Raw genomic sequence first — 25,929 nt, 5'->3', positions numbered from 1 at the left:
GACCCTACTTACCCTACTACATTATTAGTTGGATTTGTTGGGAATTTATTTTTGACAGGTGTACAACAACCTACCATCGCTTTGCATACACCACTTGATGTGAGACAGCCAACACTTGGCATATATGTTATTTGCATGGCATGTAGCCACTTGCCAGATGTATCCTCTATAAATAAACAATTTAATCCTTCAATTACAAGTGAAAAAAATGCGCTCTCTATATTTCACTATCTAATTCTATCTTAATATCTTCTGTTCTTCTTTTTCTTAACACTTTCCAACTTTATCATTAGAGTGGTTATTGGTAGAGGAATAATTGGTCGTTGGACAATTACCCTAAACCAAACAAAAATTCTACCTAAACCAACCTAAGACAAGTCTAGGATAAGTAGAGGTTTATTGTATCCATAGGGAATGGGTAAAGAACACTAAGAGTATAAAACGGTTGTAAGCTGATTTGGTCACAAATTGGGTTTTGAATAGTTAACTACTATATAAAGGAATGCTATGGGAAACGAGATTCAACACCAACCAAACCAAATAACAAGGATAAATCATGAGCATACATAGGAGATAAAATAGGAACTTAACATTATGTTCTTTCAAAGTCAAAACATATGTATTCCCTAGATTAAGCAGTAACATAACATGGATTAAGTCTCAAGAATAGGAAGGGGGGTTTCTAGCTCGAGTTTGTCTCTCGATCATTTTGAGCTAGCATAAAGCACAAATAATTGAGATTTCTCACCTAATTACCACATTAAATCATCCTATTAAATTAAACCAAACATCCATGATTATGAAAATAGCATGATCTAGTTGCACAAGAAAGGACTCACTCCAAAACCCCATCTTTCGATGTAAGTAGAGGGATGAACACATGACCATAAAGTGGCCATTGAAATAAACATGCAACCATCAATTCAAGAACAAACAACTTTCAATCCAAAGTAGAGCATGAATAAATCTAAATCAATTAACCATGGCTTGCTTAGGTTTTCACCCAACCCCTAACTAAGAAACTACTCACTAAACGTGGTGGGAATTACTCTAACAATTAAATCTAAGGTTTTTATGAATTCATGTAAGCTAGGAGAGATATAAAGCAAGGATGGATTGAACATGAAAGAACAATATTAAGGATTAAGAAGGAACTAGAATTAATCAAAGAAAAAATTAGAAAATTAAACAACAAAGGAGAGAGAAAGAGGTTACTAGTTGATGCTTCAAAGTTGAGAATAATCTTTATTGAAATTAATAGATAAAACTTCAAATAATTCTTACAAATGATTGATTTTTTAGAAGATCTATGCTAATTAATGATAGTTCTAAGAAACTAAGGGCCTAAGAAGACTAAATGGAAGAAGGTCAGTACAAATGAGCTCAAGGGAGGTATTTATAAGACCCTCAAATAAAAAGACGGAGAAAACAAGAATTGGGTTCAACTGTAGGCCTGCACGGACGTGCTAGGCTTGGCACGGACATGAAGCCTATGTTGCACAGACACGACACATTGTGCACGACCGTGTAGAACATGAAAACAGAAGCAATTGCTACTGTTTTGGTGCTGCAGACTTGAACGGACGTGCTGGAATCCTGCACAGACGTGCTAGAAGTTGCACGGACGTGCCGATTTCTACACGTCTGTGCTGGCTGGGGAGAGCTGAATCAGGAAATTCCTGATTCCTTCTGGTCACCCCTACACAGACGTGCTAGATGTTGCACGACCGTGCATGTCTTCTTGGTCTTGTTTTTCCCTTCTTTCTTCGATCTTGGTTCTTTCTTCTTCATTTTTTCTTCACTTTTCTTCCTCTTTGTTTAAAATTCCTTATATACTTTCCTGGGATGCTTTGTAGTCCGCTCTTTGGGCCTAAAATATCATAAAAAAAATAATAACTTATAAAACACGTAATATACAAAAATATATATAAAAATAGAATATATAATAAAGTAAGCATTGATTCCTTACATATTCAACATTGAAAACCACACTATAATCATACAAATTAAAATAGCAAGGTATCAAATCCCCTCAAGCTAAACTTTTGCTTGTCCTGAGCAAATTAGACATAACAAAGCAAATTGAGAAAGGAAAGAACTCGCGAGTCTCAAAGACAATAAAGCTAAGGTAACAAGGGAGAAAGCGAATGTAAACAAAACCGCACTCATGGCTAACACGAATCACTTTTAGCACAAGTAAGAAGCCATTTAAACCCACAAGTCGTCTTACGGTACAAGTTTGATCTAGTGAGGGTTTCCATCGAGTTTAACCCACAACTCACACAAAAAAAAAACCCATCAATGTTTACACACATTCCAAGTTTTTTTTTTATAACCCAGCAAGTCAACTCATCATGATATGAATCACAAGCAAGACAAGTAAGCAATTTATGAGAATTACCAATCATATAAATGTATACATGAGTAGGGGGTAAAGTGAAGAACTAATCACGGTTGCACTAGGATACTTCTCTAGACCTTTTACTAGTTCATTAGAGCACGTCTAGATATTCCAAAGTCGTAACAAGCCCTTTTTCGGTTATAAAATCTCAAAATGCTAGTCCACCTCCCAAAATGCACACCCAAGGCCCTTTAACTATACTCTAAATCAAAGATTTCACAAGATATAACAATGTAAAAATGGTGGAAGACATCCATAAGTTGACCTCTAAAGAAGAAAAAATAACAATTGAGAAATTTTGGGGGAGTTTTTGTTCTCCCCTTTTCCTATGCTCTTCTTTTCTTTTCATTTTTTATTTTTTTTTTATTGCCCTCGCCTCTTTTAAATATGAATGACTTTTTCTTTATTTAAAACACGTGGCTTATTATATATGCCACTTATTACAAATGAAACAAGTACAACCAATTCCCTAATAGAGTTTCATTTTGGGGAGGAAAGGATGCACATTAAAGGGCGCAAGGGACTGCAATTCAAATCAAACATATCCTACTTTGGGCAGATTTATACAATATCCTATGCTAGATGTGCAATTGAACATTTATCGGCTTTCATTTCATATACACTAATGTACTCAAGATTAATAATTTTCTAAATGACCCCAACTCTTGCATGCACCCTTCTAACAGTTCTAAGAGAACTTTTACTCATCATTCAAGCAAGCAAAACACATAAATATCGTCATTTGAGTTTCATCCTTGGGCATTTTTTTCGTTTTTTTTTTTTTTTTTTTTTTTTTTTTTTTGAGAATAAATGAGAAAATTCTACAAAGCACTAATATATACAACCATAAACTAAGTTGATCATGAAAATAAAAACACAACTATGCACTAACTAAGGAGAGAGGAGAAGTATTTACATGATAAGAGATTTGGATTTCAAAGGGAGCAAATTTGGATTCAAGGGATTTGGATATTAAGGAGAGGGGACAAACAATGAAAATTTAACATGCCAACATGAGAACACAACAAGAGCCAATGAATTACATGATAAAGCACTCTCCCCCCCTCCCATAAGCTATCATAAACATTGTCCCCAATGTTAAAACAATTCAAGGACAAAGAGAAGGGGAGGAAGAAACTAACTCATTGGCTCGGACCTAATGCCAGTAGATGTTGCAAAACTCACCCAACTTCGATCTTAGATCGTCAAAGCTTGTCCTCATATTGTCATAGGACCTCATGTTTTCGTGAGACTTCCTCATAGTCTCAAACTCGGTGCTCATGCGGGTGAAACCCTCATTCATTAGTTGGATTTGTTGCTCGAAGGATAGGGGTGGGTTTCCTTCACCCACACCTTTACTTTGGTTGTACCCCTCTCGATACCCTTGTTGGTGCTCATGGTGTTGTTGTTGATGGAATTGGTTTTGTTGGAATTGTTGTTGTTGTTGTTGTTGTTGTTGTTGTTGTTCTAGCTGCTCTTATTGTTGTTTCTACTCTTACTCTTCTCTTTCTTCTCCCTCTATGCCGGGAGCCTAAGGCAATTCTTTTGCAAAGACCTAGTTGCTCTTGTCATTGATGACAATGCTCTCGGGGTAAGGGAAGTAGGCGTAGGGTTGCCTACTCACCAACCAAATGAAGGGATGGGTCCTTTCTGCATCCCTTAGCCATTTCATAGTTCGTAGGGACTGCATGTCCAACAAGGTTGGCCCTGTACAAACCTCGACATCTGCAAAATCAAGATCAAGAAAAGAAGCAATAATGGTGGGAGAAAGAGGTTACTAGTTGATGCTTCAAAGTTGAGAATAATCTTTATTGAAATTGATAGAACAAACTTAAAATAATTCTTACAAATGATTGAGTTTTGAGAAGATCTATGATAATTAATGAGAGTTCTAAGAAACTAAGGGCCTAAGAAGATTAAAGGATAGAAGGTCCGTACAAGTGAGCTCGAGGCAGGTATTTATAATACCCCCAAATAAAAAGACGAAGAAAACAGAAATCAGGTGCGACTGCAGGCCTGCACGGACGTGCCAAACTTGGAATGGACGTGCAGTCTATGTTACACGGACGTGCCACCCTGTGCATGGCCGTGCAAAACATGAAAAACAGAAGCAATAGCTACTGTTTTGGTGCTGCAGACTTGCACGAACGTGTTGGAATCTTGCACAAACATGCCAGAAGTTGCACAGACGTGCCGATTTCTGCACGTTGTGTTGGCTGGGGAGGGTTGAATCCTGAACTTCCTGATTTCTACTGGTCACCCCAACACAGACATGCTAGATGTTGCACAGTCGTGCAGGTCTTCTTGGTCTTGTTTTTCCCTTCTTTCTTCGATCTTGGTTCTTTCTTCTTCATTTTTGCTTCACTTATCTTCCTCTTTGTTTAAAATTCCTTACATACTTTCCTGGGATGCTTCGTAGTCCGCTCTTTGGACTTTAAATGTCATAAAAAACAATAAGAACCCGTGAAGCACGTAATATACAAAAATATGCATAAAAATAGATTAAATAATGAAGTAAGGCATCGATTCCTCACATATTCAACATTAAAAACCACTTTATAATCATACAAAATAGCAAGGTATCAGTTATTCCCGGACTCACCCCGGGATAAGCTAATCCTCATTGTGTGTGTTGTTGCTAAGCTGGACGATAGGGTTTTCACGGATCTTGGATACGGGTTGTTGGCTTATATCCGGAACAACAACAAATTTGTCTCTCTCTATTTTGATTTATTTTTATACTCCATAAATAAATGAATTATCTCACTTTATTCTTACAGAATTGACATAGTTAAACTTGACCATAAGTGTCATTGCTTTACTTTAAATATTAGTACAAAATTAAAAAATTGATCGATATTATGAAATTATATATTAATACCTATTTCATTAAATACTTAATGATTAAATTTGATGTTTATATGTTAAAAACAATGGTCAAAGTTAGCAGATGAAAGTGTGTCAATTATTTATGAAAGAAGGGAGTATATCCTTAAACATTTTTTCATCAAACATAAACATTTCTCTTGTTCTCATATAATTGCAACACGTACATGGGCTGATTATATACTTCCTACAAGATTAACCTCAAACAGTCCCGCAAACAAACAAAAACCAACGTAAATTCCCCGGTGCTGGTATTTAGAAGTAGATAAGAACAAACAACAAAACGCAAACAAACAAGTTTTATGTACTACGTATATGCATAAATCCAACGTAACTGTACTGTGCACCAGAAAATATAAATCCAACGTAACTATTTGCAATAGTTTAATTTAATCTACCGTTTTTCATTATTCATTGATATTGTTTATGACTACTAATACAACATTATTAGCTGGCTTGCAGCTCAATAAACAAACAAATCTTGTAATAAAAATGGTGTCTTCGTTGAAAATAATACTTGACTCCGTATCATATTCAAATTCAGGTGTAGCTACTAGCCTACTACTACACTATTACCGAATATTCTTTTCTACCCTTACAAAAATGGGTGTTAGAATTTGTTGGCTCATATTATTTTCTATTTTCATGCTTAATGAAGTACAAGTATTAATTTTTGGTGTTGCATCAACAGAAGAAGCTGATTTTCCTAGAGGTACGATTTCATTACGTACGGTGATGCGAAGATCACGTCCTATTAAAGCACCGCCTCCTCCTAAGCGTAATGTGCCTGTTCACTTTAAGCGCGCGCCACCTCGTCCTCCACCACCACCGTCACCACCATCTGGTTGTTACAAATTACCACCGGCTTTACCGATATATTCACCGCCTTTTCATCCTCCGAGCGATTTAGTACCACCTCCGCCACCGTATTACGGAGGCTGATCTGGGTATCTCTTACTGGTTTTTTTTGTTATTCTTGCTACATGTATACCGGCAATATTGAAATTTATACAAGTAGGTTTTTTTTTTGGCCATAACCTTTGATTAACTTTTTTGGGTTTTTCAACGCAATAACCCTTTGGTATTCACTTTTTCATGCCGTGTCCTCCTCTTTTCACACTTTCACGGCTTAACCCCGAGGTACATTAAGTGATTACATTGTAACTTTGGCGTTAATTTTTCATTAACTATTACTGTTAGTGGAGCCCACTTTACACCCATTAAAATTATTTTTCTTGATTTGTGTGCTAAAAAATATTTTGTTAGACCTTATAGGGGTCATTTGAGCTCTTATAGGTCCGAATTAAGCTCGAATTTGGCAAAATATTAACGTAAAAGCCCCGTTTTGTGAGTTAAATTTCGTTGTTAAAATCATAATTCACAAAACGGGGCTTTAATGTTATTTTTGTCAAATCTGAGCTCAGTGTGATCCCTTTATAACAAAAAAAAACCATTAAAACCTTTAACGTGATTTTTTCAACACTCAAATAATTAAAAAAAAATAATATTAAAAAGCACTCAAAGGGTCCACTAACAATGACCATTAACGTAGGATAATGTGAAGGTTACAGCGTAATCAATTAATGTACCTTGAGGTTATAGCTGAAGTTTGAAAAGGGAGGAACACAACTTGAAAAAGTGAATACCATAGGATTACTAGCTAGGTAGATGAAAAACCCTTATTTTTGGTTTCTTTGTTACATTACGGCCCACAAGTTGCTACTTGAGGCACACGTAGTGAAGTACATATAAAACATAGTGCGTACGTGCACATTAAAAAAAAAAAGAAAAGAGTAACTCCGTATAATTTATGGTTTTATAATTGCGGAGTAATCATGTATTCTCTCTAAATCAGAAAATTTGATATGGTATACGTGACCAAAGTTAATACTTAGGGCTTGTTCTCATTGACTGAACTGAACTGAGCTGAACTGAAATGAATATTTTATAAGAGAAGGAAATTGAGATCTGAACTGAACTGAACTAAACTGAACTGAACGGAATAGAGATGAACTGAACTGAACTAAACTGAACTGAATTTCAACGTAAGAGAACATGACCTTACTCTGTTTATTTTTTCTATCAACTTCTGTTTTGAAATGATTTTTTCTTTATTGCTTTTATGCTATAGAAAATTTCTACTTTAAGTGGTTTTGGTGACTGTAGTAGGTGGTTTGTTGAATTGCTTGACCGTGTTGGGTTACGGTGATTGGGTGGTTGTACTGTTATGGTTGATTGGTTGTAGTGGGTTGAGGAATATATAAAAAAAAAAATTAAAATTGACTTGTTAGGCAGGTTTTAGGTAATTAATGATAACTCTTTTTTTTTTTTTTTTTTGATACAAACAGATTACATACTAATATTAAAGCAAATAATGATAACTCTTAAAAGTTCAACTTATTCCATTCTTAGTTGATCAAAAGACTAGCTTGTTTTGAGCTAATTGACGCTGGTTTACGGAGTTTACTTTTTTTTTTTTTTTTTTTTTTATTTTTTATTTTTTTTTATTTATTTATAATTTCTCCTATTCATTATATAAAATTCAATAAAGGTAGTCAAACAAAATTGTGTGGACATTGCAAATTTTCAAACATTGCAATTAGAAGAGAACAGAAGAAGTACGGATTACTCTATAGTATATACTCCCTCTGTTTTTCTAAATGCATCACTTGAGTGTTCATGCTTCTCGAGACACAGTATAGCTTTAACCTTTAATATATTTAATTAGATATTAATTAAAATAATTAAAAAATATATTTTATGAAAATAGATGTTGTAAGATCTAACAATGTATTCAATAATCTTGTTTATAAATTATTTACTAGTAAAAAAAATCCAAGTTAAAGATAAAATATGAATAGTAGTAGGGGTGACGGTGAACATGATAAGGTACTCATGTTGGAATCGGAACCTATTGTAACAAGTTTTTTAAAATGAGAATCGGAACTGGAACCTGCAGAACAATCCTGAAAATTGTAATCGAAATCGGAACCTACAAGTTCCAATTTCGATTCGGGGTACCCTGTCTTTTACAATATTTCGTACTTATTTGCAATTTTTTTTTAAAAAAAAAATAATTGTAGGATCATAAATTTATAGGTTGTTAATATAACAAACTAAAAATAGTTGCTTACCAAATTGAGCTTTAATTTATATTTTCGGTTCCAAAAAATAGTTGCTTAAATTTATAAGTTATAACATATGTTTTTATTTATATTAAGTACAAATTGAGCTTTAATTGAAATATGATTTGGGCTTAAGTAACACTTTTATTAGGTTACAGGGTACCCTTCATGTTCCAGTTCCAAAAAATCGAGAACCTGAACCAAAACCTACTGCAACAGGTTCCCTATTTTACTACCCGAAATCGAAACCTCTTTTCGGTTCCAGACTCTGCGGTTCTTAATAGGATCCTAATTTGATTCATGGTACCCTGAACTTTTGCTCGCCCCTAATTGTAGTGCGAAATCTCAAGTAATACATTAAAAAAAAATTTAAGTAATTTTTTTTAGGGAAACGAATCTATAACTATAATAAAAATAATTGTCGCTGACATCATTATTATCTACGTGTCAATCTCTTATAAAAAAATTTCCAACCAAAACTAAAAATGATACTCTGTTTCATTATTTTTTTTCAACATAAATAAAAGTTAAAGTTTGAAAATGTTAAATCAATCATACATTTTCCTAATAACTTTTATACTTTTACACAATTTTTAATGGAGTAAAAAAAATGTGGTCGGATTATTTTATTTTCCTGCTATTATTTTTCTATCATATATATATATATATATATATATATATATATATATATATATTACATTTTTACATAGATTATATGAATTGAGGTTTTCACTCTATTAATTTATCTATTTATTAGATTGTGTTGAAATTATTTAGACTACATATTACACACAAATAAATAAATAAATATTTGTTAAAATCGTGCATCATGGCCTAACCTAGTAAAGTACAACGGAGTACTATTTAAAAGTAGATATAGAGGAGAGCGAGAAAAATAAAAAATATTGGACCAATAAAGTATAAATAAATTAAGACCACTTCCGGGTAAGACGTGTTTAGGCACTTTAGCAACATATATTCAAATTAAGTTTATTTGAACATATATTGCTCCGCTTTCTACCAAAAAAAAAGTGTATTTAATCATCAAGTTGAAGACCCCCTTCACACGGCCACACCTACCGCAGTAGTGCAGTATCGCCCACATTATCATTAAATTACTTGCTCGCTCTTCTATAAAATCCTTACAATACTTCGTATGTATGTATCTATTATATTTTCATCTTCTTGATTATTTCATCAATTATTATTACATAATATAGTTACATCTATAATATAATTATTCATCTAGATATCATATTAGAATAATTATTAGTATTATTCTATTAGAGCAATGAAATTTTCCCTAGCATATTTTATGCTACTAATGTTATTATATGCTGTAGTGTGTGAAGTTGTCACAGGACGAAGGTTGTCCAACAATAGAATTGATCAACTTCCCGCGGAAATTCCAAACGTAAAGGGATTAAGCACCGTAAGCAAGAGGGAGCGACCACGATTGCCTCCAGCGCCATTTCGTAATCCACCGCGAAACTGGATAATTAGTTCTCCACCGCCGCCTCTTAGCTGAGCTCGCAATTCATCAAGCTAATCCGTGACATATATCTGCGCAAGGACCCCTAATGTTTATTGTATCGTTTATTGATTAGGTTGTATTTCACCAGAGTAATGAGAAATTTATACTTGTATGAATGTTGAGTCTTGTTCTAGTATTTTAAGTCTTTTGAAAATTGAAGAAAACCAGAGTGTATTTGGTTTTGTGTGTTCAACAAGAATGTTTTGTTAGTGAATAGAGGCGGAAGAATAATTTCCGGGGCTCTCAACCCTAGAAAGATCTGTTTCTTATTAATATATACACACCTTGATCACTACAAGACAAAGCTACAGCTCATGGTTGTTGTCAAGGAAAGAAACAGACAAAAATAAAAACTACTCCTCCATTAAGTATAGCTATACACATATTATGCAAATACTATACATATTTCTACACCCCCTCCTTCAAGTTGGACTTGGGACAAAGTAGCAAGTCCTAACTTGGACGATACAAACCAATGTTGATGTGCAGGAAGAGATTTAGTGAGAATGTCAGCCAATTGAAGAGAAGATTTAACATGACAGGTAGTAATGGTACCATCTTCAATATTATCTCGAATATAATAGCAGTCTAATTTGAGATGCTTTGTTCTGTCATGGAGTGCTGGATTATGTGCAATATACTCTGCTGATTTATTATCACAAAATAAGGTGACAGGAAGAGGCAAATCCTATCCCAAATCTTCAAATAAACCAACTATCCATGCTATCTCACTTGTGGTTTGTGACATACTTCGAAACTCTGCTTCACAAGATGATTTTGAGACTACCTTTTGCTTCTTCGTTTTCCATGAAACCAAAGCACCTCCCAAGAATACACAAAATCCAGTCAAAGATCTTCCACTAAAAGCACAACTTCCCCAGTCTGCATCACTATAGGCTGACAATGTATGATCAGTGTTACTAGGATAAAATAATCCTAGATCAACCGTTCCTTTCATGTATTTCACAACATGCAGAGCAGCCTAAAAATTTGTGGATTTCTAGGACAACTCAAATACTGACTTAGTTGTTGAACTGAGAAGGACAAATCAAGTCTTATCAAGTTCAAATATAGCAGCCTTCCCACCAATCTTCTATAACTCTCAGGATCCTCAAGCAATTCTCCTGTTTCTGTTGATAACTTAACTCCCTTTGGAAAAGGAAACGTACATGGTGTACATCCTTCAATTCCACTATCTCTGAAAATGTCTAGAGCATATTTTATTTGGTTGATAATTGTACCTCCTTCACCTCTAGCTATCTCAATTCCCAAAAATACCTCAAGAATCCCAAATCCTTTATAGTAAAGGCACTATCCAGTTTGCTTTTCATGGAAGCAATTGTTTCTTCATCAACACCAGTGATAATCAAATCATCAACATACACCCAGATGATACAAGTTTTACCATTTTCTGTTCTCACAAACAAGGAGTAATCTCTTCTACACTGCTTGAAACCATTTTCTATCAAAAATGATTTGAGTTCAATATTCCATTGCCTTGAAGCTTGCTTCAACCCATACAAACTCTTCCTTAATTTGCATACTTTATCCTTTGTTCCACTCATATATCCATCTGGTATCTTCAAATATACTTCTTCTTCTAAGTATCCATGCAAAAATGCATTATTTACATCCAATTTATGTAAATTCCAGTTTCTTGCAGTTGCTAGTGCAATTATAAGTCTTACACTTGCAAATTTAGCAACTGGTGAGAATGTGGCCTTGTAATCCTTCCCTTCCACTTGTCTATCTCCTCTAGCAACTAACCTTTCCTTCAGTCTCACAATCCTCCCATTTGAATCCAATTTCACAGCATAAACCCATTTACTATCAATGGCTTTCTTTCCCTTTGGCAAGTCAACTACCTCCCATGTTCCATTGTTGTCTATTGCCTACAACTCTTCTTGCATTGCTTTGACCCATCTTGGATCCTTTGAAGCTTCTCTGTATGTGTTTGGTTGATCTATCCTCATCATATTGTTAAGGGACACAATGTAATCTGGTGTATAGTACTCCTTGTTATCAAGAGTAATATGCACTAGATTGACATTTCTTGGCTCAGCTTCTTGATTTATAACTTTGAATTGTTACAGCCTTTTATCACATTTAAAACCCTTAAATTTTGAAGGTGGTCTTCTATCCCTTACATATCTCCTTAAAGCTTCTTGTTCCATGTTCTGTTCATGATCTCTATGATCATCCTGCTCTTGATCTCCCATCTCTTCATTTATGTCTTCCTCTAGGATCTGAGTCCATTGTTCTAACACCTCATGTTGCTCTTCAGGCACAACTTCAACTTGCTCTTCCTCTTCTCTTAAAGGAATTTCCTGCAAAATATTGTCAGTAGACATCTCATCTGATGTCTCAAAATTCAGATCAATGCTTCTAGGAATTTCAGCATTTTCTTTGTCACTTTGCTTACAAGGAAAAATATTTTCTTTGAAATTTACATCTCTAGATACAAATATCTGTTTTGACTCTAGATCAAATACTTCAAATCCCTTTTGATCACTAGGATATCCAATCAGAACACATCTAGTTGCCTTAGCAACAAATTTATCCCCTTTTCTATGCCTGTTACTAGCATAGCATAGGCACTAGGCCTGTACAAAACTATCCGAGAATCCGAAAATCCGATCCGCAACCGATCCGAATTTTAGGATATCCGATCCGAGTTTTCATTTCCGATCCGAAAAATCGGATATCGAATACAATTTCGGATATTGATTTCTAAATTTTCGGATATCCGATATCCGAAAAATATCGGATATCAGATATCGGATATCGGATATCCGAAAAATACCGGATATCGGATATCCGATAATTTACAGGGTAAATATTGAAATTAAATATATTTTTATTTTAAAAAAATAAATATTATTAAAAAAAATTAATAATCAATAGACAACCTATTCAGTACCTTTTACCTTATTCACTTTCTCTCACTAAATTCCTAAAAACCCTAAATTCTTCCCTTTCCCTCTCTACGCTCAGCCGCTCAAGGCCTCAAGCTGCCACGAGTCATGACCACCCCACCCCACCCCACTGCCACGGCGCCACCCCACCCCACCACCAGTCCACCACGCTCCAGATCTCCTTCAGTACACTCGCCCAGATCTCGTACTACTCGTATTTGCTCGGCTAATCTCCGCCTCTCCGGTATGTAGTTCGAATTCATTGTTTTGATGTTTTAGGTGGTTTTCCTGTCAATTTTATTTTAATATGTGTTGTAAATTTCGTTTTGTTATCTAAATTTCGTTCTATTTGTTGGGAAAATTGGTTGTTTGTTAGATTTTCGATCTACTAGTATTTGTTTGGAATATCGATTTTTTATCTGACTTTTTTCTATCTATTTGTGTTAATTTTTTGTCAAATTATTGTTTGTAGTTTTCTGCTAGTTTATTTGTCATCTTACTCATCTAGTTTTCTATCTATTTGTGTTAATTTTGTTGAATTTTTATTGCTTATTTTCTGAATTTCGTGCTTATTTTTTGTTGCTTATTTTCTGAATTTCTTACTTCTTTGTTAATTTTTGTTCAAATTCATATTTTCTGTTACTGCTTTAGTGCTTTATACTCCTCAACATAATTATGTGAGTTTAAGTTTTTGTTGGAGAATTCAGATTCTTATATTGTAATTGTATGTGAATAATTGTAGGTAAATGGATGAAACCGTTGATATGACGAGTGAGAGTGCCACTCCTTTGAATGAGGAAGGTACACAAATTCCAGAAAATCCAACTCCACAATCTGAACCAGAAGTTCAAGATGTTCCTAATTCAAATAAAAGACCAAACGAAGAAGCTGCTCCAAGTAAAGGTAAAAAAAAAACGATCTTGGCTTTGGGAACATTTTGAGAAAATCAATAAAAATGGGGTTGAAAGATCAAAATGCTTGTATTGTAAAATTGATGTTTCTGGTAGTATTATTGCTACTGTTTTTTTTTTTTTTTTTTTTTTGCTGCTGTTTTTATTATTTAGTAAAATGTAATATTGAGACTTTGGTAAACTTTGTAATATTGAGACTTTATTAAGCTTTGTATTTTTAATTTGAGGAGTTGGTTTTGTAATGCACTAAGATTGCTAGTATGCTACTGCAGTTCTGCTTGTATTTGAGGAGTTTATTTAATGGTTTTTTTTAATTAATTTAATTTGCAAAAAAGACTACTACAATTATTGTACAGGTTTTTCAAAAAAAAAAATAGTGCAGGATTAACAGGTACAGCCGTACAGGATTACAAGAATACAACCATAAAATTTTGAGTTTTCATTAAACATTGGATAATGGATATCCGAAATATCCGATCCGAATGATTTCGGATATCGGATATTGGATATCCGAAATTTTTGGATCGGATTCGGATTTCAATTTCTGACATCCGATGAATCGGATATCCGATCCGTGAACAGGCCTAATAGGCACCCTATCACTTTCAGATGCTCATATCTTGCCTTTCTCTTCATCAGTCTCTCAAAAGGTATCTCCCATTTCAATACTACACTAGGCAACAGGTTGATGATATGAGTTTCTGCTAGCACACACTCTCCCCACATATTTTTAGGTAACCCAGCATGTATTCTAATTACCCTAGCTGTCTCTATCAAATGCCTATGTTTTCTTTCAACTCTCCCATTCTGCTGAGGGTTTCCTGCAACACTCCTTTGATGAAAAATTCCCTTTTCTTTCATTATTGTGGAACACTCTGACTGAAATATTTCAGTCCCATTGTAACTTCTTATCACTTTAATAGAAGTACTAAAATGATTCTGCACATATGCAATGAACATTTGCAGCACCTGTCTAACCTGTTCCTTATTTGACACCAAATAAGTCCAAGTCACTCTTGAATAATCATCCAAGATTGTGAGGAAATAACTTGCCCTTGTGACATTCTTAGTTCTATATGGTCCCCACAAATCCATATGAACCAAATCAAAGATAGCATTTGCAATTGAATAACTTGAATTAAAAGGTAATTTGTGGTGTTTTGCCAAACAACATGTATCACAAAAATATTCAGAGACCCCATTACAATCACAAATACTCAAATGTTTCATCTTGGATAAAGAAGTATGTCCTAATCTTGCATGTAATAAATCTAAATTTCCTCTAGATTTACTACTCAAAACTTTCTTCTTACAAGCCATTACATTAGCCTTATTCTGCTCCTTCTCTACTCCATTTCTTCTTTCTTCTGTTCTCTCAGACCTCTTGTCCAGCCTTAGCTTGTAAAGTCCTCCACTCTTCTCTCCATATCCAACTACCTCTCTACTAGAAGGGTCCTGAAATAGACACCCATAATCAGTGAACATCAGCTTCAATTTTGTTTGCTCCATCAACTTACTTACTTATAGTAAATTATGCTTGAACTCAAGTATATGCAGCACATTTCTAAGAATTATATGTTCATTCAGTTTCACAGTTCCCATTTCTTTCACATTTCTAATTGTTCCATCAAGCATTCCAATACTAACATGCTTTCTTAAATTTCTTATGTCACAAAATAATTTCCTATCACTAGTCATGTGATCAGATGCTCCTGAGTCTATCAACCAACCACTTTTATCCACATTCTCATAAAGTGCACAAGCATTTGAGGTTGAGACAATACCTGCAAAATTTCTCACACTCACTGCATTACTTGAACTGCTTACCTGACCTTGCTGCTTCTGATTCATCACCTTCATTACCTGCTGCACCACTGCGTTCAGCATCTCAGAATCTGGTTTCTCACCATTGCTCAACTGTCCTTGTTCAGATGATTTAAGAGGATCATCCTCAATGCACTGTCCTGTTCTAGACACATTTGTAGCATATTTCACTCATGTCTTTCCCTTTGGATTGTTCTTAAACCAATCTGGATACCCATAAATCTTGAAGCATCATATCCATCTATTGTATGTCCCTTCATTTTGCAGTTTTCACATCACTTCTTTTGCTTTTCTTCCTTGGTCTCTCTTCTCTGATAATTACCATTCTGATAATTATTCCTGTGATTCTAATTGTTGTTCTGCCTATTTCCATGGAATGGCTTAGCAGCTTGTTCTGCCTATTTCCATGGAATGGCTTAATTAGCAGCTAGTAAAGCACTTACCTCTTATCCTATTTCATCCAATCCTGATATTTCCTTCTGCTTTTCAACTTGTAAAACCATCTGATGTGCTCTATTAACACTAGGCAATGGATCCATGCCTATGATGTTTTCTTTCTAGTTATCATAACCAACATTCAATCCCATCAAGAAATCCATCACTTTCTTCTTCTCTTCTCTTTCCAACAACTTCTTCATTACATTACATGTGCATTTATTAAAAAATACCACATGTGCATTCAGGCATTCCTTCCAGACTACTAAGCTGATCCCATCCAGCCTTAAGCTTCCCAAAATATTCTGAAACACTCATGTTGTTCTGTTTCAACCCATTCAATTCTTTCCTAAGCATATAGATCTGAGGAGCATTTGACTGCCCAAATCTCTCAACTAATTCAGTCCAAAACTCTCTAGCTGAGTTCACTATCAACATTTGTTCAGCAATTTGTGGTGTTACACTAGCAGATAACCAACATCTAATCATGCAATCATTCCTTATCCACTGATTATAATCATCAGAAGAAACATTTGGTTTAGATATCTTACCCTCGATGAATCCAAGTTTGTTCTTTGCCCCTAGAGCCATCCTCACACTTTTGCTCCAGCTGACATAGTTCTTTCCATTGAAGACAATCGTTCCCAATGGTGTGTTCGAGTTATCCGAGCTTCCCAAATAATAAGGATAAGCATAAGGAACAACTTGCTTACCCTCCATTATGTGTTTCTATTTCACGAATTTAAACTTTTAAGATCAAAGATTAAAACTTTGATATTCGGTTCAGTGTTTGGCTAGATTCAAACTTTCCATTTCAGAAAGCTTCAATTTTGTTCAATCTCACAACCTGGTGAGCTCTGATACCATGAAGAAAATCAGAGTGTATTTGGTTTTGTGTGTTCAGCAAGAACGTTTTGTTAGTGAATGGAGGCGGAAGAATAATTTCAGGGGCTCTCAACCCTAGAAAGATCTACTTCTCATTAATATATACACACCTTGATCACTACAAGACAAAGCTACAGCTCATGGCTGCTGTCAAGGAAAGAAACAGACAAAAATAAAAACTACTCCTGCACTAAGTATAGCTATACACATATTATACAAATATTATACATATTTCTACAAAAATAATCTGTTGAATCTATATCTATACTTGTATGAATGTTGTCATCATCCCTATGATGCGACATGTAAACTTCTTTTTTTAACAATGTCACATATCACCTCATTTGATCTTTTTTTAATCCCCTTTCTCATATTTAAAAAAAAAAAAAAAAGCTTTAATTCAATACATGTACCAGTGTTGTTTGACTCACTTTCCACCAACTTAAATGTTCTACAATTATCTACCTCTTCTTTTCCTTTATAAACTATTCATTTTCCAAAATACATATATTAAAAAATAATTATTTACATTATACAAACAACCCGTGCATTGCACGAGTCAGAAGGCTAGTTAGATATAATTCTTATTAACATTATAACTCATTAAAAATGCTTTAAACTTTGATTGGTAACAATATATATATATATATATATATATATATATATATACTAGTTTTGTGCCCCGTGCGATGCCCGGGTTGTTTATTGAATTTTAAGATAAATTTATAATCTATATACCAAATTTTAAAATATATCATTTAAAAAAAAATTAGGAATTGATGCGCCACTACAAGAAAAAGATGAATTAACAACTGATTTTTGCGACTACCATAATAATTAGTTGCAAAAATTATTTTTGTGACTGAAAAAGACGAACAGTCGCAAATTTTGCAACTGATTTTGCAGTAGTTGCTATGCAGTCGCTAATTAGCAACTAATATTTGCGACTACCATAATAATTAGTTGCAAAAATTATTTTTGCGACTGCAAAAAATGAGTTGTCGCAAATTTTGCAACATATTTTATAATAGTTGCTATGCAGTCGCTAATCTGCGACATTCTTACAACTTTTTGCGACTAAATTGCAGTTGCTAAGGCTAACAAATTTGAAACAATTTTTTTTTAAATTTGCGACTAATATTGCAACTAACATGGTAGTTGCTACTATTGTTTTTAAAATTTATTAAAAAGGAATTAAAACCTTAATATATAATAAGTTTTTTTTTTGGTACGGAAATATAAAAACCCTTAGTAAAAGTAGTACAATAAGTTGTTGCCGCCAAAAAACACAATAAACAATTATATCACTCCTTCCTTAAAAAAAAAATTCATCACTCCTTATTTACAAACAGTGCTACTCGATACTCTTCATCCTCACAAAAAAAAAAAAAAAAAAGACAAAAAACGAAGGCCAGAGCAGTGCAATTTAGAAATTCATATCAAACCCTCGTCGTCTTCATCGGTCGCCGTTGCGCCATCCATCTCCTCTCCGGTTAGTCGCATGCTTCCTCTTCCTAGTGTCCATTCAATATTTCTCTTATTGCAATTTGCTAATTGCGATTTAGTATAATTGAGTATTTTGTCCAATTTTTTAATTTTAGTCTAGTTTCGTTTGCAAATTGCGAATTGATTTTAAATTTCGAATTGATTGAATTGCGAATTAAATGAGTTGTGCATTGATTGAATTGAATTTAATCTGGTTCATTACGAAGATTGAATTGATTTTTTTTTACAGGCAATTGCGAATTTTTGGGTTATTTTTGAAGTCAATTATTAAAAAACCATTCAAACATGATTTATTATTCAAAAAGCCCTAATTATTTTTAATTTCTTAATGACTGATTTCATTTGCCCTGAGGTTTGCAAGGTCTGGATCTGTTCGAATTCTCTGTATAATTTTCAGAAATTGAAAGAATAATTAAGTGAAGTGTATATGAATTTTTACATTGTAATTAAGGATAGAAATGACAATGATGAAGAGGATAAATAATAACCAAGATTAGGTTTCCTAAAGAATTTTACATTGTAATTAAGGATAGAATATTTAATCTTTCTTGCATTACCTAGTTTTGAATTTATTATATTGCAGTAATTTTGTGTCTTAGGTGCCAGAATTGTGGCAAAATTGTATACTGCATAATGAATAATATCTGACAATGTAAATACTCTCTGCAATATGTTTATATAGATGTTGTAATTGATAGTGTATATGACAGAAACTTATAAACAGGAGTTTATATAAATGAATTAGTCAGACTGACTTAAATCCCTATATAATATTTTTAGATTATTTTTCTTATATTTTTCCAAAACACTAGATATCCTATTCTCACATATATGATGCTTCATATTTTGATGTATGTAGTTTCCGCTGTTCTTAAATTTTGTTCCCTGATTTGGTAAAATAAATTGATTTGTACCTATCATTGTTTTGTTATGCTTGTTTCATTATAAGCATATGCGAATCGTGGATACATACACTGATGCATTAAGTTTCTTTTTTTTTTTGTTCCTATCAAGTTTCTTTTTTTTTGTTTCTCTATATTTATGTTGTCCCACCAAATGAATATTGAACACTTCTTTTTCCATTGTTTCAAAAATAAAGAAAAAAGATTGTGTATACACTATATGACTTAACTGCTGCACCTTTTCTTGCTTATCTTTCTTTTGTCTTCTAAGTAATTGCCTAAATAACTAAGTAACGTATATAATAAGAATAAATTACATATATAAGAAGACTATATTACATATATGTGTATGAGTATTAATGTCGTTTAGCAGTTAGGATCATGGAGAAATTGAATCGAAAATGGATGTATGAGAGATTAGAAGGTCGACTACTAAAAAAAGAGTTCACAATTGGCGTGCGAGAGTTTATTGAGTTTGCTAAACAGCACCGTGATTTTCAAGAATCTTCAAAGATCAGATGCCCTTGTTCAAAGTGTAAAAATGTTCCTTTTTTAGATGTTGAAAGTGTAAGAGAGCATTTGTATAAAAAAGGATTTCTTAATGACTACTATGAATGGGTTTGTCATGGAGAGGATTTTGATTCTTTAAAAGCATCAGATGAGCCGTCGGATCCGTATGTTGACATGATTATTGATGCATTTGGTCAAGTTGATGGTGATCCAATGCATGAAGATATTCGGAATGTTGAAGAAGAACCTAATCCTCAAGTTAAGAAGTTTTTTGAGATGTTAGCAGCCGCACAAAAACCATTGTATGAAGGAAGTTGATTATCTGTTTTAGAGATGGCTTCAAGGATTACGAGCTTGAAGTGTGAATACAACTTGCCTCATAGATGTGTCGATAGTATTTCATCGCTCATTAGTGAAGTAATTCCCGATGAGAATTCAATGTCCAAGACGTACTATGACACTAAAAAGGTGGTAAAGGGCCTTGAACTTCCTCATGAGAAGATACATGCATGCCCTAAAGGATGCATGTTATTTTGGAAGGATAAAGCTCACCTTGAAAAGTGTTCGAAATGCGGGGGGGGGGGGGGGGGGGAGCGTTATAAGAAGACTTCTCGTGGAAAATGTGTGACGGCCAAAGTGTTATTCTACTTCCCGATCGCGCCAAGGTTGCAAAGGCTCTATGCGACCAAAGACCTTGCAAATGAAATGCAGTGACATTCACAAAATCCTAGGGTAAGTGGAACACTCGCCCATCCAAGTGATAGTGAAGCATGGAAACATCTTGATAACACATACAAGGATTTTGCAAGTGAGCCCTGTAATGTTAGATTGGGTCTATGCACAGATGGTTTCTCAGCACATGGAAAATTTAGAATGCAATATTCTTGTTGGCCAGTAATTGTTACCCCATATAACTTGCCTCCATGGTTATGTATGAAGAAGCCGTTTATGTTTTTATCCTTGCTCATTCCGGGTCCTAAAAACCCAAAAGGGAACTTGGATGTGTACATGCAACCCTTGATTGACGAATTGAAATCTTTATGGGAAGTAGGTATAATGACATATGATGTATCCACAAAGAAAAATTTCAAGTTACGAGCTGCCCTTTTATGGATGGTTAGTGACTTTCCTGCGTTTGGGATGTTATCTGGTTGGACTACATTGAGAAAGATGGCTTGTCCATACTGCATGGACAAGCATAGATCTTTTTGGCTAGACAACGGCTCTAAAGTATCATGGTTTGATAGTCACCGTCAATTTCTCCCACCTACACATCCTTATAGAAAAAACCGCACTGCTTTTTTAAAAAAAAAAGAGCAGAAACTCGATTGCCTCCTCCAATATTGACGGGCCATCAACTATGGGAGCAGGTTAAGGAGATTCCAAAGTCCATTGATCCAAAAATCCGTTCGACAAAATAAAAAAAGGTTAAGACAGGGTGGCATAAGCAAAGCATCTTTTGGGAGCTTCCTTATTGAAAATATTTGTTGATTCGACATAATTTAGATGTTATGCACATTGAAAAGAATTTTTTTGATCAACTCATCCACACAATAATGAATGTGAAAGATACCGCAGTTGATACAGATAAGGCTCGCCTAGATGTTCAGCGATATTGTAAGCGGAGTAGCTTAGAGCCTATTGAATCTGATGATGGGAGCTTGATCTTCCCAAAAGCACCATACACTCTTGATAAAGTACAACTTAGAGTGTTGTGTGAATGGATAAAAGATCTTAAGTTTCCGGATGGATATGCTTCTGATTTTGGTAGATGTGTGGATTTGCAAGCATGTAAGATACATGGAATGAAAAGCCATGATTGTCATGTGTTCATGGAAAGGTTGTTGCCCGTTGCAATGAGAGAACTTCTTCCTGATAATGTTTGGAAAGAAGTCACTGAAATCAGCCAATTTTTTCGCGATCTATGCTCTTACACTATTAAAGTTTATGATGTGACTCGTTTAGAAAAAAACATTCCAGAAATCTTATGCAAGTTGGAGAAAATATTCCCACATGCATTTTTCAATTCAATGGAGCATTTACCCGTTCATTTGCCACATGAAGTAAAAGTGGGTGGTCCTGTGCAATACAGATGGATGTATCCATTTGAGAGGTAATATACATTTTCCCAAGCCACTCCATTGTTTTCAAGTTTCTTCTATATGATTTATAATTTTACATGTGAATGAGTCAATTTAACTTATTTTGTAGATTTCTTAATCATCTGAAGAAGAAAATTGGTAATAAGGCACGAGTGGAAGGCTCAATTTGCAAGGCTTATCTTGTAGAAGAGATTTCTAACTTTTGTTCTTATTACTTTTAACCTCATGTTGATACGAAATCTAGAGATCTAGGACGCAATGTTGTTGTTGATGATGATCTAGATTCAACTATACCAGAATTATTCCAATTTAGCAAAGGTCGTGGCAAAGGTGTCCAAACAAGGTTTTTAGATTCGAAAGAAGTCAAGCATGCACACCACTATGTTCTTTCCAATTGTGGGGTGTTAGGAGAATATGAAAGGTACAAATTTCTATAATTGGTAGTTATTTTATGCAATTTGCTAGATTATTAATGTTTTAAGGTTTATAGGAAGTTTGAAGAGTCGATGATGCAAAAATATCCTGGTATTGACCTACATGATATTTGGAGCAAGTTTTCACATGGATTTTCCAAATGGTTTCAGGATTTTGTAAGTTTTTACAATCAAGTTTCGACATATCATTCGCTAAATATGACTAAGGTTATATATTTTATTAATTAATGGCTTGAATTTGAAATTAGGTTATCGAATCTAATGAGACTGATGAAGTGATTCGAGCACTTGCCATGGGTCCGTCTAGACAAGTCAAAACATGGAGGCAATTTGACATCAATGCCTTTAAGTTTCACACTTTTGATTATGGAAAGCACAAGGCAACTATGAATTATGGTGTGGGTGTAATAAGTGAGGAGGAAATTGATTACTTCGGCATTTTAGAAGAAGTCATTGAGCTGGTCTACTTGGGGACCGTAAATGTCTTCAAGTTTCATTTTAGTTTCAATTTGTACCTGAGAGAGATACTCTCAAAAGCTCAATATCAATTATATCTTCGGTAATTCTCATATAATCAATCAAGTTCATCTCCCTCTTATTTTTGCCCAGAATTTCAGTTTATTACACTTTATAGAAGAGAATCTAAAAATCTTTGCCAGACAAGAGTTTCAGTTCATTATACTATGATATGAAAAATGGAAATTATATGCTAAAACAAGATTGTGATCTTTTACATACCTTTTTCACAACTCCAAGACCTTCAGAAATAACATGAAAACAAAACAAGTTTGATGTTTAAAAAATAACTGTGATTTCTATACAGCAGAAGTTAAACTTCATGCCTAAATATTTTATAGGCACCCAAACAACCCAAGGTACTTGAATAAAAAAGGACAAAATATGACTTATGATCTTCAATGTTACCTCACAAATTACTTCGGCACTGCCTTCTTTTTCCTTTTCACAAATTAGAAAGTTCACCACTGCCTTCTTTTTCAAGTGCTTTCTCCAACCTTGTTTCAAATGGTGTTGCATCCCAAATCACTTCGACATTCTGTCATAGCCAAAACCACCCCCATTCGTGCTTCCAAAGCCTCTGTCATTGCCACACGGACCTGAGCACTCACACTACGAACCATCACAGCCATAATGCTGCCATCAGAGTCCCTAATCACAGCCCCCAAGCTCACACCCCACCCTTCCAACACCGCTGCATCAGTGTTGATGCGCACAGTGCCAGTAGCATGACACCTCCAACAGCCACGACCCACAGCAGCAGCAGTTCTAATCCCACCAGAGACTACTCTTGTCCTCTTCCTCTTTTAGCATAGTGCAAACAAATGACCAAAACAAATGACCACTAGATTATTGATTCACGAGTTGCCCATGGTTTTCGTCATGCCAATATTTTAGTGTATCTTAATGTGATAGATCGTTAAATTTTGGTAGTTAATTGAGCTTTGGCTAACTATAATGTGATGTTGTGTAATATCTTGCACTCTTGCAGCCATATCAGGTTGTAAATTAGAAATAAAATGATTTATGTATAATATGCTATTTTGAGTTAAATTATAAACTTTACATGTTAATTCTAATGCAGCGTACATATACTTGGAGACCTGAGTTCGATGCTAAGGCTAGGAGAGAATTTGACAAAAAAGCTGGGGACCGACTTAGGGGCACATTGAACCAAGTTTACAAAATGGCTCTCCATAAGAAAGTTAGTTTCATGACTGACATTGTTCGAGCTGAATTCATAAATAAGCGTAAGCATCCTGATTTTGTAAAACGTTCTAACCAAGCAAGAGATAATCGGTTATCTGGCCAAACATTAGAGAAGTTTGACCCTGGCCATCGCCAAGGTAGCGTATCTACTCCTCAAGTGGTTAAAAAAATGGTAAGTGTATGATTTTAGCAACAAACTTATGATTTTTAATATAAGATAGAAGCAAGTAGAAACTTTTTAGCCACTAATATAGATGACTAAACTGGCTTTATTACAATTTCTCTGTAGTCTATGTCCCCCTATTTTTTTTGTTGTTTTTCTTTAAGTGCTAACAACTTCTTCTAATACAATAAGGCAAAGAAAAAGGATGGAATTTTACCAACTGCTGCTGAAGTCTATGAGAGCACTCATTCTGTTTGTGTGGGCAATGATGAAGTTGAATTGATGGGTGACAAGTCTCAAAAAGTCATGGTATGAGTATACTTCTATATTTTTCTAAGATTACAAAAAAATATATGGTAGTTAATGTTTGGAGATATTATGGATTGTTTATTTGTTTGTGTGATTGAGTTGGAGGATGAGAATGATTTTCCGGCATTAATCATATGATTAATGTGGTATGGCATAATGTGAATTGAAACAGGTTTATTTTGAAGCCATACCCTATAGGAGGGAATTCTTCAATTTACAAAGGAGACTCTGTCGAAATTTTTACTAATAACGACTTACATAAATTATTTTGCTATAAGTGTTGCATCTTTTATTTAAAAAAAAAACAACGATAATAAAAATACCCCTGATCCTCTGTTCCCCGATAGTTGTACCTTTGTAATCTGGAACATCTATTAAGAGGTAAAATGACACTTTTACCCCTAATCCTCACATTCGGGAATTTCCAAACCATCACCACCCACCCTCAAATTAAATTAAATTGTGTTTTAGAAGTCCAAACTAGTTTTAGGCTCGGACGATGTCCCAAGTCATTGCTTGTATTTTTATTATAGTTGTTTTTATTTAAATGTATTTAGTTTATTTAAGTTTTAACATTTGAGATCATAGTTACTAATACATATCTTAATGTAGGGAGAATATATGGAAAAACTTGAGGAATATAAGAACAAAGGAATTGAGATAAACCCCGACAAAGTCTACTTGGAGGTTGTAGGTGGGCAAAAGAAAGGAAAAGTCTACGGTTTAGGGAGTGCTTCACAAATGTATTACAAGAGCGATCCTACTTCTCAACCTACTGCATCATCTTCCACTCCTTTCATGATTTCTCAATTAAGTTCTCAAGTTGAAGAACTAAAGAAGATGGCGGAAGAAAACCATAACAAGGTGGAAGAAAGCCAAAAAATAGCGGCAGAGAGCTTAAAATGTGCTAAGGAATTCGTCGAAAATCATGAGATCGAAAAAGCTACATGGAAGAAGGAAAAATTAGCTATGCAAAAAACATTACTGGAAATGGCATCACTTGTAAAACAAGTTTACCATCCTTATAAGCCTCCTACGCCTGCAGTCACCCGCTCTCGTGATACAACTAAGTGATTTTTATTTTTTTGGTGGTAATTTTATGAACAACTGGTCTTTCACATTGTCATTAGTTCTTATTTGAAGCAGATTTTTTTATATGGGAGGTGACTTTTGGAAGAATTAGTCATATGAGTTAAATATTGTTTTTTAATACATTGATACAAAATTGATTATATTTTGGATATTTGAATAAAATTAACATTTTGGTTATTTGAACTTATGCGTGGGTACCTTTTTTTTGTGATTGATATTGGTTTTCGCTAAATTATGGTCTCAAATATTGATCGTCAGTCGCAAATATTT

The 25,929-nt window shown here is 34.3% G+C and overlaps 1 protein-coding gene across 1 annotated transcript; it reads left to right on the top strand.

Moving 5' to 3' along the window:
• Positions 1-19,705: 19,705 nt before the first annotated feature.
• On the top strand, positions 19,706-25,641 carry LOC145627686 (uncharacterized). Its single transcript, XM_081680043.1, has 4 exons — positions 19,706-20,069; positions 24,017-24,267; positions 24,451-24,567; positions 25,180-25,641. The coding sequence occupies exons 1-4, from the start codon at positions 19,706-19,708 to the stop codon at positions 25,639-25,641; spliced, it is 1,194 nt and encodes a 397-aa protein (XP_081536169.1).
• Positions 25,642-25,929: the final 288 nt, after the last annotated feature.

This window comes from Chenopodium album, chromosome 4, assembly GCF_948465745.1.
Source record: "Chenopodium album chromosome 4, dcCheAlbu1.1, whole genome shotgun sequence".
In the NCBI taxonomy this organism is placed as follows: Eukaryota; Viridiplantae; Streptophyta; class Magnoliopsida; order Caryophyllales; family Amaranthaceae; genus Chenopodium; species Chenopodium album.
The sequence above is the reverse complement of the archived record's forward strand: the minus strand, read 5'-3'. Positions and strand labels throughout refer to the sequence as shown.

What these genes read in the sequence shown, in the direction of transcription:
- LOC145627686 (XM_081680043.1), top strand. Translation starts at nt 19,706, where the DNA reads ATGGAGAAATTGAATCGAAAATGGATGTATGAGAGATTAGAAGGTCGA. An exon ending in GCATGAAGATATTCGGAATG is followed by an intron (nt 20,070 to 24,016) that starts TTGAAGAAGAAC and finishes AGGCTAGGAGAG; the next exon opens with AATTTGACAAAAAAGCTGGG. An exon ending in ACAAGTCTCAAAAAGTCATG is followed by an intron (nt 24,568 to 25,179) that starts GTATGAGTATAC and finishes ATCTTAATGTAG; the next exon opens with GGAGAATATATGGAAAAACT.